The 13,032-nt window shown below is 42.4% G+C and overlaps 1 protein-coding gene across 1 annotated transcript in view; it reads left to right on the top strand.

The window, feature by feature from the left end:
- The window catches only part of plxnc1 (plexin C1), a 158,719-nt gene that overhangs the window by 64,043 nt on the left and 81,644 nt on the right, over nucleotides 1-13,032 (top strand). The window contains exons 8-10 of the mRNA XM_068058810.1: nucleotides 1,466-1,556; nucleotides 1,643-1,729; nucleotides 9,197-9,289. Of these exons, the coding sequence (XP_067914911.1) occupies nucleotides 1,466-1,556; nucleotides 1,643-1,729; nucleotides 9,197-9,289 (271 nt within the window). The remainder of the gene's footprint in view (nucleotides 1-1,465; nucleotides 1,557-1,642; nucleotides 1,730-9,196; nucleotides 9,290-13,032) is intronic.

Below are 13,032 nucleotides of genomic sequence, written 5' to 3'. Positions count from 1 at the left end.
ATCTTCTTTTTAATTAATGATTTTAAAATGGAGAGAGGACGCCTCCATGTTGAAGTGCCCTTTCTGTTACTCACCTTCCATTACAGCCTGCTACTCCTCTCAAGCTGGGTGGCCACTGATTGGCCCTCCAGCTTCAAGAGCCCGCCCACTGTCCTTAATTGGGCAATGAACCTGCCCATGCAAATTAAGGGAGCCTCCCCTTTGAAAATCCCAATGAGTGACTGATGCCCCTCTCCCCCACCCCGCTACCTGGGGATGGGTTCAGGACCCGGAAACAATCCCGACATCTGATTCCCATCCTCAGAGGGAAAATCCAGCCCTTGGTGTCAGCTCAGTGGGCAGCACTCTTGCCTCAGTTTGGCTGTTGGAGGAACGGCTGTTGGAGTTCTTGAAAGTGGAGGCAGTCTGCAGGCATTTGGTTTCCTGTAGGTCATTTCTGGGTTTGCCCTCCCTCTACAGAAAGGGCTGAATGCCCCATCCCCGTCTCCCCCCTCCACCCCACCTCTGTTACACCTAACCTCTTTGCTCCCAGCAGCCCCCGATCACTGCTCTGTGTCATAACAAAAACAAGAAATGCTGGAATCACTCAGCAGGTCTGGCAGCATCTGTGGAAAGAGAAGCAGAGTTAACGTTTCGGGTCAGTGACCCTTCTTCGGAACTTCAGATTTCCAGCATCCGCAGTATTTTGCTTTTATTTTACTGCTCTGTGTCATTCCTCCCACTCTCTAATTCCCCCGCCCCTCCTTCCATGCTCACTCCCTTCCCTGTACCCAGACTCACTCCTCCCTGGTCCCCAACTCATCTCCCTGGCACCACCCCCCACCCCCCCACTACCTGCTTCCTCCCCTGACATTCTGCTGTGGGTCTGTGGTCTCACAGTGTGGGAACCCTTTTTTCAGGAGCAGCTCTGTTGCTTTTGGATGTTTCTATTCTGTACCGTTAAACCCAGTTCATCCGTCCAGCAACAACAGAGCATTTTGGGGCGGCACAGTGGCGCAGTGGTTAGCACCGCAGCCTCACAGCTCCAGGGACCCGGGTTTGATTCCGGGTACTGCCTGCGTGGAGTTTGCAAGTTCCCCCTGTGTCTGCGTGGGTTTTCTCCGGGTGCTCCAGTTTCCTCCCACAAGCCAAAAGACTTGCAGGTTGATAGGTAAATTGGCCATTATAAATTGTCACTAGTATAGGTAGGTGGTAGGGAAATATAGGGACACGTGGGGATGTTTGGTAGGAATATGGAATTAGTGTGGGATTAGTATAAATGGGTGGTTGATGTTCGGCACAGACTCGGTGGGCCGAAGGGCCTGTTTCAGTGCTGTATCTCTAATCAAATTCCACGTAAGCAAATGCTGGCACAGACTGGTTGGGCCGATCGGTGTGTTTCAGTGTTGTAACCGCGATGTATTTCTGTGTATAACTGCGATCTCCAGCTGTTAACAAAGGTTCATTTTCTGCCTTCCTTAACCAGATGTTCTGAATGTATTAACTCTGGATGTCACTGGTGTGCATTAGAACATCGATGTACTGCCACTTCATCTTGCAAAGGAAATGTTGAACAGGTAACCAGTCGTTACTGAGATTAATGACATTTTTAAAAAAAGAAAACAGACATAAATTTAATAAGATTAATGGCGTTTTGTTTCAGTTCTGCCCTCAGATTGATGAAGCAAAATTAAGCCCATCTTCAACCAGGGAGCTTCTCATTTTCATGAAACATGCAGAACTGCTAAAAGTAAGTCTTAAAAATAACTCTAATAACAACTGTGTGGGTAAAGGTCGTTGGTACTGCAGTCTATTCAAAGATAGTGATTGAAACTTATTCTGTGATTGAATCACACTTCACTTAGGAAAGATCTGTAAGAAGATTTTCGAATTGGAGAAGGTATTCCAGGGAACATAAACAGGGAAATGAGGGCTAGATGGGTCAGCTGTGGCTCACTGGTAGCACTCTCACCTCTCCGTTAGATAGTTCAAGTTTCACTCCAGAGATCTGAGCACATAATTCAGGCTGACAATCCAGTACTGAGGGAGTGTTGTACTGTTAGAGGTGCAGTGTTTTGGATGAGAAGCTAAACCAAAGCCCCATCTACCCTCTCAGATGGGTGTAAAAGATCCTATAGAACTATTCTGAAGAAGAGCAGGGATGTTCTCCCTGGTGTCCTGGTCAATACTTATCCCTGAGCTAACATCACTAAAACAGATTATCTGTTTGTGGGACCTTGCTGTGCACAAATTGGCTGCTGCCTTTCCCGCATTACAGCAGTGACTACTCTTCCAATGTCCTTCATCAACTGTGAAGTGCTTTGGGATGTTCCTAGGTTGTGAAAGGCACTATAGAAATGCAAGATCGTTCTCTCTGAGGGATAGACCAAGGGCATCCAGTGAAATCTATATCACAAAAATTGAATTTTTTTGCTATGGTCTCCCTGGTTTACAATAATTTTAATTCACAGTTTGAAATACCAGACTCAAAATAGAGGTTATCCATCCATTAAAAGTCAGGATATTTGCTTGGGGTCAGGTGTCTGGTTTACTCTCAAAGTTCCTTTTTGAAGGGGAGAAGTATTTTGGCAAGCTAACGTCTTGATTACAAAGTTGTTAAGCAATATTACCACAAGAACACTTCCTGTAATTCCATTAAAGAAAGACCATCAATTGTGAACAAAGTGTATTTGAACAATTATTGCAAGCAGCAACCTCCACCCCCTAGAAAGACAAGGGCAGCAGCTGCATGGGAACAGCATCACCTCCAAGCTCCCCTCCAATTCACAACCCATCCTAACTTGGACATAGATCACCATTCCTTCATTGTTGTTGGGTCAAAACTCCTTACCTACTGTGGGAGCATCCTCACCACACAGACTGCAGCAGCTCCAGAAGCTCCGCCACTACCTTATCATGGGTAGCTAGGGATGGGCAAGAAATGCCAGCCTTGCAAGTGTGTGCTTCTAGTTTTTGTAAAATATATTTTAAGGACTTATAGTTGAATTATGGACATTGATTCATCTGGAAGCTTGAAGAGATGCTGAACTTTGTTTTTTAAAAGAGGTCACCAGAAGGTTCCTGGACTTGCCTTGTAAACAAGCCCTTACTGGAAGGCACCTGTTTTCAGATAAAATACCAGCAGAGAGATTGTTGTTTTCACTTGGAGAAGATGTTTACAGAGAAATGACAGGTCAAGATTTATAGAGGTCAGGAGGCTTGTCTCTTGTGACATTGTTTATGGTTTCACTTTGGACAGTGAGTTGGTATATGGAAAATTGTTTTAAAAAGACAGTTGGAGTATAAACTGCTTGGAAGACAGCTGGTTTTTGCCTGCCAGGGAAACCCAGCTCACCTCTTCCTCTCTCTCTTGGAAAGAAACCCTGCATATCCAGTGTATCAGTCTTTTATTTCCTCCTGTATTTGAAGAAACCCTGCATATTCAATGTGTGGGAACTGAAACCCTTGTTACTGCATTTCTGCTGTAAGGCCCATCTGAAATTTCTGCAGCTGCATTTCTTGGAAAGCCTACCCAATCTAATCTTCAACATCACCTGGAATGAACTGTTCTAGGAAGATCCCAGTGACAGCTGTCTATATGCATTTGGGACACCAAACCAAAACAAAGGACATCTTTCCATATCTTCTCTTTTTTCTTCAAGAATGAGCAAATGTTCAGCCTAAGCAAAAACAAGAAATGCTGGAAATACTCAGCACGTCTGGCAGCATCTGTGGAGAGAGAAGCAGAGTTAACGTTTCAGGTCAGTGACCCTTCATCAGATCTGGCAAAGGCTAGAAATGTAATAGGTTTTCAGCAAATAAAGCAGGGGTGGAGCAAGACATAACAAAGCAGAAGGTGTTGATAGGACAAGGTCACAGAGAATAACTGACCAGAAGATCATGGAGCAAAGGCAAACGGTATGTTAATGGTGTGTTGAAAGACAAAGCATTAATTGGCAGAAAAATCGAATTCAATGTTCAGTAGTTCAATAATTACAGAGCATGACAGGCTCCCCTTTTTATTTTTAGCTATTTTTTCTTATTTCTTTTTTATTTGTTTATTTTATTTAATTTTGTTTCATCATTCATTTTTTTACCATGTGCCTACCCATTGTTTTTTTTGTCATGTTTGTGCTTTGGGCCAGGTTGTTCAATTTTTTTGTCAATTAACACCCTCTCTGCACTAACGCTTTGTCTTTCAGCACACCATGAACATACCATTTGTCTTTGCTCCATGACCTTCTGGTCAGTTATTCTCTGTGACGTCGTCCTATCAACACCTTCGCTTTGGTTATCTCTTGCCCCTGCCCCGCTTTATCTGCTTAAAACCTATTACATTTCTATCCTCTGCCAGTTCTGATGAAGGGTCACTGACCTGAAACATTAACTCTGCTTCCCTCTCCACAGATGCTGCCAGACCTGCTGAGTATTTCCAGCATTTCTTGTTTTTATTTCAGATTTCCAGCATCTGCAGAATTTTGCTTTTATTCAGCCTAAGTGTTTTTTGTCTGTTTTTTTTTTGTAACAGAGCTCGAAACAAAAATCTTTTATTTTTCCAGTTAACTGGTCTATGTGTGTGTGTGTGTGTGTGTATGTGTGTGTGTGTGAGAGAGAGAGAGAGAGAGAGAGAGAGAGAGAGTGTGTGAGGGGCTAAAGTAAAAAGGAAACTTTAATATTTCAATCTGTGTGTTTATGCTTTACTTCATTACTGGTTAAGAATTGTTTTATAATAAACTGATAATTTTGTTGTCAATAAAGAAACCTGGTTGGTGTATTTTATTCTGGTAAAAATAGAGTATCTGATTGACCATATCGGTAAGTGGGAAAATTTAATTCCATGTTGTGACCTGTGGAGAAGTGGGACTAGAATAAACAGTGCACTCCTCCCGCCTCAGTCATAACAAGTGACACCCACATCTCGTAAATGAATAAAAGGAATTGTCAAATTGCTCAGACCCAGTTGAATATTTAAAACCCTCCTTCATACACCAAGGCGACCAAACTCCTGCTTTTATATCTAAAGGTCGTAAAGATTATGGGTTGTTATTCTCTTTTTCCGACTGATAAACTCAGCTTCAAACAAATGCCTGCTTCTCACAGATGTTATGAATATTAAACAACACACTTCCTATTTCAGCAAGCTGGTTCCTCTTGGGTTTGTGCACAAGGAGGAATTCTGCCTCATGGGCTTGTACTTACGTAATTTATAAGATGACTTTTCTATTTTTTGCTAAGAAAAAAGATTGCTAATCACTTTTTGAGAAATACTTCATCTCAAGTTCTGTAAAAAGAGTTCAGAGGGCGTTGTCTGACCAGTTCTTTTATCCTGACTCCTAGTGCACTGGACAATTTGCTGTCTCACCCATATTACTGTAAAAAATAATTTGATTCACTGTTAAACCTATTTAATATCTTGGCTTATTATGAAATGTATTTGGCTGATATTATCAGTCTTCTGAAGTGACTAGAGGTGCAGTGGAATCCGACATACCATCCAGTCGCAGGTTTACAATAAAAGGGACTGATTGTCCAGTGTTATTCTGAAAACCAAATACTAACGCCACAGTAGTAGAATTTCTGTTACCATGTGTGACCATCACCCTGCAGGCTTATGGGTAACAAGTATCCCAGAAGTAGGCCCATATTAACATAAGCAGTTGTCCTAACACCACGACTAGGCAGCCATCTGGGCCATGTGGGCCTGTCAGATGTAGCAGTGGGTCAAACGCTTGAGAGATTCGTCAATGTTACACTCGTTTTATACCCAAAATCTGGGTACAGTGCTGACCAGGTTTTACCTCATAGAGATAGATTTTCAAGTTGCTGCTTGGTATAAATCTGGCATCATGGATCAACCAACCGCCCATTGTAAAAACGGTCCCAATTTTTATTTCCATTGCTTTGAATGAATGCAGGTTGCTGCCATACACTACTAAAACCCCCTGCACCACCAACCAACCCCCACACCCTGCTACCCCATCTTGGCCCCCTTTCACCTCCAGTCCTAAGTTTGATGGCTAGCAAACTCCACCCCCTCACACACCACCACCCCCACAATCTAAATATCACCTTTCCAGCCCAAACGTGGATGTGTCATAACTTCTGAACCAATGGGGCCCTATTCCAGATGTTGATTAATGTTCATTGCTAGGAGTACTGCCAAAGGCCAACTTTAAACTGATCATAGTCTTTTGGAACTGCACTGAGAATGAGGCCTTTCTCATCTTAAGTGACTGAAAGTCTATCATTGGTTAATTTCAGAATGGTTCTGAAAACCCAAAAGATTCAGTAATGTCCTTTAAGGAGTGAAAGCTGCATCCTTACCCAGTCTGACCTATATGTGACTCCAGTCCCACACCAACATGGTTAACTCTGAATGTGTCCTCTGTAAGTGGCCAAGCAAGCTGCTTAAATGCATCAAGCAACTGCAAAAACTTTGGACTGCCGTGGTTCAAGAAGAAGGCTCACCACCTTTGCCAGGCAACTCAAGATGGGCAATAAATGCCAACCTGAGTATCCTGAGTATGAATTTTAAAATAGTCAAGCTGGCCAAGCTGCTAACTGCTGACCCAGTAACTTGATAAATTCAGGTCCATTGCTGTAATGGGAGCACTGTGTTGAATGAGAGTAACGGGAGACTTTTCTGCTGAGCCCTGATCTTATTTAGATTAGATTAGAGATACAGCACTGAAACAGGCCCTTCGGCCCACCGAGTCTGTGCCGAACATCAACCACCCATTTATACTAATCCTACACTAATTCCATATTCCTACCAAACATCCCCACCTGTCCCTATATTTCCCTACCACCTACCTATACTAGTGACAATTTATAATGGCCAATTTACCTATCAACCTGCAAGTCTTTTGGCTTGTGGGAGGAAACCGGAGCACCCGGAGAAAACCCACGCAGACCCAGGGAGAACTTGCAAACTCCACACAGGCAGTACCCGGAATCGAACCCGGGTCCCTGGAGCTGTGAGGCTGCAGTGCTAACCACTGCGCCACTGTGCCTCCCGTTGCAGTCAGTTTTCAAGTAGCTATTTGCTTAGTACTATGGGTATTTTAAGTGTACAATTAGCATTAGTAGTGTAGATTAAAAAACTGCAGGGGGGGTAGCACAAAATGGATGATAGTGACTCAGCAGCATTCTTTTCCACAAAAAGAAAGAAAATCAGATGGCCGATTTGCAATCCCTCATTCTATCTCTATCGCAGAGATTGGTAGTGTGTGACAGGCAGTGTATCTATCTGCACCAAAGGATGTCCTTCCATAAGCTCATGGAAAGGACTGGAAGAACTTTGGAAAAGTTTATTTTGGGTCAGATAGACAATGATCAGTATTTGAGTTAAATGCTGTATGGCTATTTTAGTGGCAGATTAATTTAAAAGGGCTTAACTTCGTCTTTGCTGGTAGTGGAAAATGGGGGATAGCAATTGGCCACTCATTTTATCTGTTACCTGAATTTCTTTCCCATTGTGGGAGTGAGTGCTGCTGATTCGCTATTGTCCATTTTGTGCTACCCCCAGAATAATCCCCTTCGGCATCAGCCCCCAAAAGATGAATTTATCGCTCAATGTGTTTTCATGTATTTTATTTCTCTATAACTGGTATCACTTTGGGGATTGTTAGCCCTCCAACCCATTCCCTATACACACAAGGCTAAGTTTGTTAAAGGCGGATTGCGTTTAACTAATCTTGATGGGAGTTTTTTGATGAGGTAACAGAGAGGGTGGATACGGGCTGTGCAGTTGATGTTGTTTATATGGACCTTCAGAAGGACTTTGACAAAGTACTACATATTAGGCTTGTCAACAAAAGTGAAGCCCATGGGATAATAGGGGCAGTAGCAGAATGGATACAAAATTGGCTGAGGAATAGAAAACAGAGAATTGTGGTGAGCGTTTTTCAGACGGGAGGGATGTATACAGTGGAGTTCCCTAAGGTTCAGTACTAGGACCACTGCTGTTTATAACTTAGCACAATTTCAAAATTTGCAAATGCCACAGAACTTGGAATTACAGTAGGAAGATAGTAACAGACCTCAGGAGGACATAGCCTGGTGGAATGGGCGGACACATGACAGATGAATTTCAACAGAGAAAAGTGTAAGATGATATTTTGGTAGACAGACTGAGGAGAGACAGTACAAGCTAAATGGTGCAATTTTAAAGGGGGTTCAAGAACAGAGAGACCCATGGGTAATATTGTACTGGAAGCTTTGAAGGTGGCAGGACAGGCTAACAAAGCAGATTATAAAGCATATGGGACCCCGGGCTTTAAAAATAGAGGCATAGAGTATAAAAGCCAGGAGGATATGCTGAATCTGTAAGAAACATTAGCTCAGTCCTGGCTAGAGTATTGTCTCCAATTCTGGGCACCACAGCTTATGAAGGTCATGAAGGCTTTGGAGAGAACAGAGTACAGAAGAGATTTAACTAGAATGGTTGCAGGGATAACTGGAGAAGCTGGGATAGTTCTTAGAGCAGAGAAAGTTAAGAGGAGATTTGATAGCATTTAAAATCATGAAAGGTTTAGATAGAGTAAATAAAGAGAAACTGTTCCCAATGGCTGAAGGGTTGAAAACGAGAGGGCACAGTTTTAAGGTGATTGGCAGAAGAACCAGAGGAGACATGAGGAAAAATCTGTTTACGCAATGAGTGGCTAGGGATTGGAATGCACTGCCTGATAGGGTGGGTGGAAACAGATTCAATAATAGCCATTAAAAGGGAATTGGATAAATACTTGAAAGAGAAAAAAAATGTAGGGACTTGGGGAAAGAGTGAAGGAGTGAAACTAACTGAATTGATTTTTGAAAGAGCCAGTGCAGACTCAATCAACCAAATGCCTCCTTCTTTGGTGTACTATTCTATGATTCTATGATAAGTATTCCTTTATAAGAGTGACAGGACTGCATATGGGAGCCAGCTTTTGAGTTACTGAGTGTTCAAGACAGCCCTGAGTTGTAATGCAACATAAGAGCCAAGTGCTGACGGAGACACAGTGGGACTGAGGAAGCAGCCCCAATACATGAAACACTCAAGGCAGCAGTAAAAGTGGGCACCTCTGGAAACTGCAATTCCACCAATCTCAGAGTGATGGTGACCTTTTAGAGACTGGGTTAGACCAAACAAACTAAATCACCTGCAGTGGAACATACAGAGTTGCATCCTATATAATATATGTTTGAAGAAGCTACACATTGCAATGTTTTACAGGATTCAAATATTGACCTGAACTGCTTGTTTGATGCGAAGTTACAAGTGGCCACGTGGATAAACCGTTCCGTCATCCAATGCCTCAGGCCTCAGGTCAGTGCAATGTGTTACATTGACTAATTAAGGTTCTTTCTGATGATGAATGCACACTTTCTCAGCAGTTCCTTCGTCTTCCACTGTTACACTGCTCAATAAACCGGATTCATGATTGAACTTTGATCTTCCATGTATTAATTTGCTGGTTGAAGGGTGAAAGGTCACATTAGTTTGCCAGTGTTTAGTGTCAGTGTGGGTCACCCATTTTGAGGTTGTTTTTTAGCTGTGCAGTGGTTTCCATCAGCAAGGCCTTGAATTCAACATTTTACAATTAAATGAGATGTCGATCTGGATTCGATCATTAGTAATTGCTGAAGTGTAGAACTTTCTATGGTTCAGTGATAATAGTGCCGATTACAACTGGAATATTTGTGAGGCTTTGCAAAATATAAGACTTTAAACAGTGGAGAAAATGTGTATAGAGACTTGAGTGCATAATCCAGGCTGACACTCCGGAAAAATGGCCTGAGGCAGGATGGTGCTGGCAAACCGGCATTCCGGCTAGAGTTACAATAATGTCCTGACTGGGTAAATTGCAGATTCACTGACTTTCCAAAAATAATTCCCTTACCTTGCTCCATGTCAAATTTCATGTGTGCCTTTTTCATAGAAGGCTTACTAAACAGTGTAGTTATCTAGGTATCTCACTAGAGACCATATCAGTACTTTAAAATGGTTTACTCCAGCTATTTTAGATGGAATTACAACTCTCTTTAGTGATCTCAATGTATTGCCTTCATCAAACCTAAAGCAAATAGTACTTTTATATTCCTTAACTTTGCATTGATCCTTACTACATAGTGAATCAAAATAACATTTTAACCACTCTGTTTGACGGACAATTGAAGTGCAAGCACTACCAAGTACTGCACAGTTAAAGGAATCCATGACTAACAGATTCATCACAGGGCTAAAACTCCTTGTGAGCAGTGTAGTTTGTTTTTATTCATCATTATCTTTTTCCTCTTCCTCAAAATTCTCTTCACCATGTGTTATTTTGAGGACCCTGCCTCTCCGCTTTGGGCAGTTCACTGTATAATGATACTTCAAGTCACACCTGAATCACCTATTAACTGTTCCTTGGGCATTCCTGGGATTCATTTGCCTGTTATTGCTGTTCCAATTCTGTCTTCTGCTGTAATTGCCAGATGTACTAAAGGTGCTTTCATCCTCATTCTGCCTGTCTTTAATCCTTCCATTATATTGAGGCCTGTGCCTGGTTTCTGGATCATTTCAAAATCTGGCAATCATTGACTCCTCTATTCTTTGTGTCACTGCAGAATGTCCCATTTGTTCCATGAAGGCTGAAGGAAATGATTGTTTCCCCAGGGTTTTTTCAAGGCAGCATCTGATCCAATTGGGTCTCCTCTCTGAGAATCGAACACTAGTTAGAACCAGTTACCTGTCTATATGAGGCACCTTAGCACAATCCAAAAATTGAAATGCTAGTAGTGATCCAGGGATCCCCAAATTTAATTTCATCAATCTTTTATACAATCTGTTAAAATCCATAATATATTCTTCCATGGAATGACGATCTGTTTTCCAAAATCTATCAAAGTCTGACCATGTCTCATAGGCATTTAAAGATTATCTTTCTTATAGATTTCATACAAGAACTCTAATAGATGGTCCAAACCTTCATCCATTGAGGAACATGCAGCTCACAAAATACTTCTGAGTCTACTTCTTGTAGGAAGCAGCAATGCAAGGCCAAACCTTGTTTTCTCTTTGGTAGAGTAGTAACCCATGTCCACATATTCACTTCATTCTTCCACTGGTTATATGGTTCAGACTCCAAGAACATTGGAGGTTAATCACACCCCAACAATTTACACTTGCTTTTGCCATTTTGCATAATGACTACTAGGATTGTAATTTTCTGTCAGAATTCTTAGTTTCTAAACTTCACCTTTAGGTAACCATTCTCTGCTACCATATAATACTCCACAGTGGTGCAGTGGTTAGCACTGCAGCCTCACAGCTCCAGCGACCCGGGTTCAATTCTGGGTGCTGCCTGTGTGGAGTTTGCAAGTTCTCCCTGTGTCTGCGTGGGTTTTCTCCGGGTGCTCCGGTTTCCTCCCACAAGCCAAAAGACTTGCAAGTTGATAGGTAAATTGGCCATTATAAATTGACCCTAGTATCGGTAGGTGGTAGGGAAATATAGGGACGGGTGGGGATGTGGTAGGAATATGGGATTAGTGTAGGATTAGTATAAATGGGTGGTTGATGGTCGGCACAGACTCGGTGGGCCGAAGGGCCTGTTTCAGTGTTGTATCTCTAAATAAAATAAAATAAATAATAGACACATAAGGGGCTCATCCCACTGGCATTTCACCAGCAGCCGGGGGCCCTCTACCACTTGGGGAGGCCACCCAGTAACACCGGGTGGCCTCTGTGTCGGTCGGTGGTGGACTTCCCTCCTGCTTGGATAATTTGTGGCCCACGGAGGATCTCCAGCAGCAAAGGCCTCACCTATGTCGCCTGCCCTCCTTCCCTCAACAACCCACCCCTCCCCCCACCCATAACCCTCACTGGGACCTGCCTGACTGGCCCCAGTGAGCCCACTCGCCCTTATCTGTTCTCTAAGGCTCCATGGCTGCTCCTGGTCCCAGGCCTCCTGCAGTACCAGCTGATTGGCTGGCAGCTCTTGGAGGTGAGATCCCCGTCCTTAAAGGCGCCAGACAGTTAACTGCCTGAGTGACATAAAACACACAGGACACCTAAAACACCCCAGGCAGGGTTCCTTCGCCTTTCTGGCCTGGCATTGAGACCCCACTGGCTGCATAAAATTCAGCCTAATGTTTCTATTTTTCTGCAAAAGTGCATCCCTGCACATGTATTAATGTTAAAGTTCATTTCTCCAGTCAGTATATTTTCTAATGTCTTTTTGCATTATGTAACATTCTTCCTCAATGTTAGCTGCATCTCCTAGTTTGGTGTCATCTGCAAATTTTCATATTGAGCTACTTATTCCCACGTCCAATCATAATTGTTAATTATGAATAACAGTGGTCCCAGCATTGATTCTTGAGGAACGCTGATTTCTACCTTCCTCCAAACTGAATAGCTACCTTTTACCATCACTCTGGTTTTTTTTAGCCAATTTGTTATCCATTCAGTTATTTGTCCTCTGACTTCACATGCCCTAATCTTTGTCATGAGCGTACCATGTGGTGCTTTCTCAAAGGCCTTTTGAAAATCCAAGTTTATTTAAGTATGACTTAGCCTTTTGAAATCCATGCTCACAATTTTTGTTATATTTTCTAGATGCTCTTCTATCACTTATTTTAGCCCACATCCAGTATCTTTCCAATCACTGACTTTAAGCTGACTGGTCTATAGTTCCCAGATTTTGTTCCATTGCCCTTTTTGTATATAGGAACAACATTATCTGTCTACCTGTCCTCTGGCACTATCCCCTCTTCTATCGAAATTTATTTGTATAAACTAGTATCTCTGCCATCTCCTCCCTTGTTTCCTTGAATATGCATACCATCTGCACCTGGGGTTTTATCTTATTTCAGTTTTGCTAGTTTATCGATTATTTTCTCCTTTTATCCCAACTACTATAATATTCTTTTTCAGTTCATCCTCTAGTGATGTATTTATTTCCTTATTTTCTTGAGTAAAAATGGGACGAGGTAGTTATTCAATAGTTCTGCTATTTCTCTGTCATTTCCTGTGAGGTTATCTTCCTTTAGTGACCTATCCCTAATTTAATTTTCCTTTTGTTATTT

The sequence above is a fragment of the Heterodontus francisci genome, chromosome 27, assembly GCF_036365525.1.
Source record: "Heterodontus francisci isolate sHetFra1 chromosome 27, sHetFra1.hap1, whole genome shotgun sequence".
Taxonomy (NCBI): Eukaryota; Metazoa; Chordata; class Chondrichthyes; order Heterodontiformes; family Heterodontidae; genus Heterodontus; species Heterodontus francisci.
This window is presented reverse-complemented; position numbering and strand designations above follow the sequence as displayed.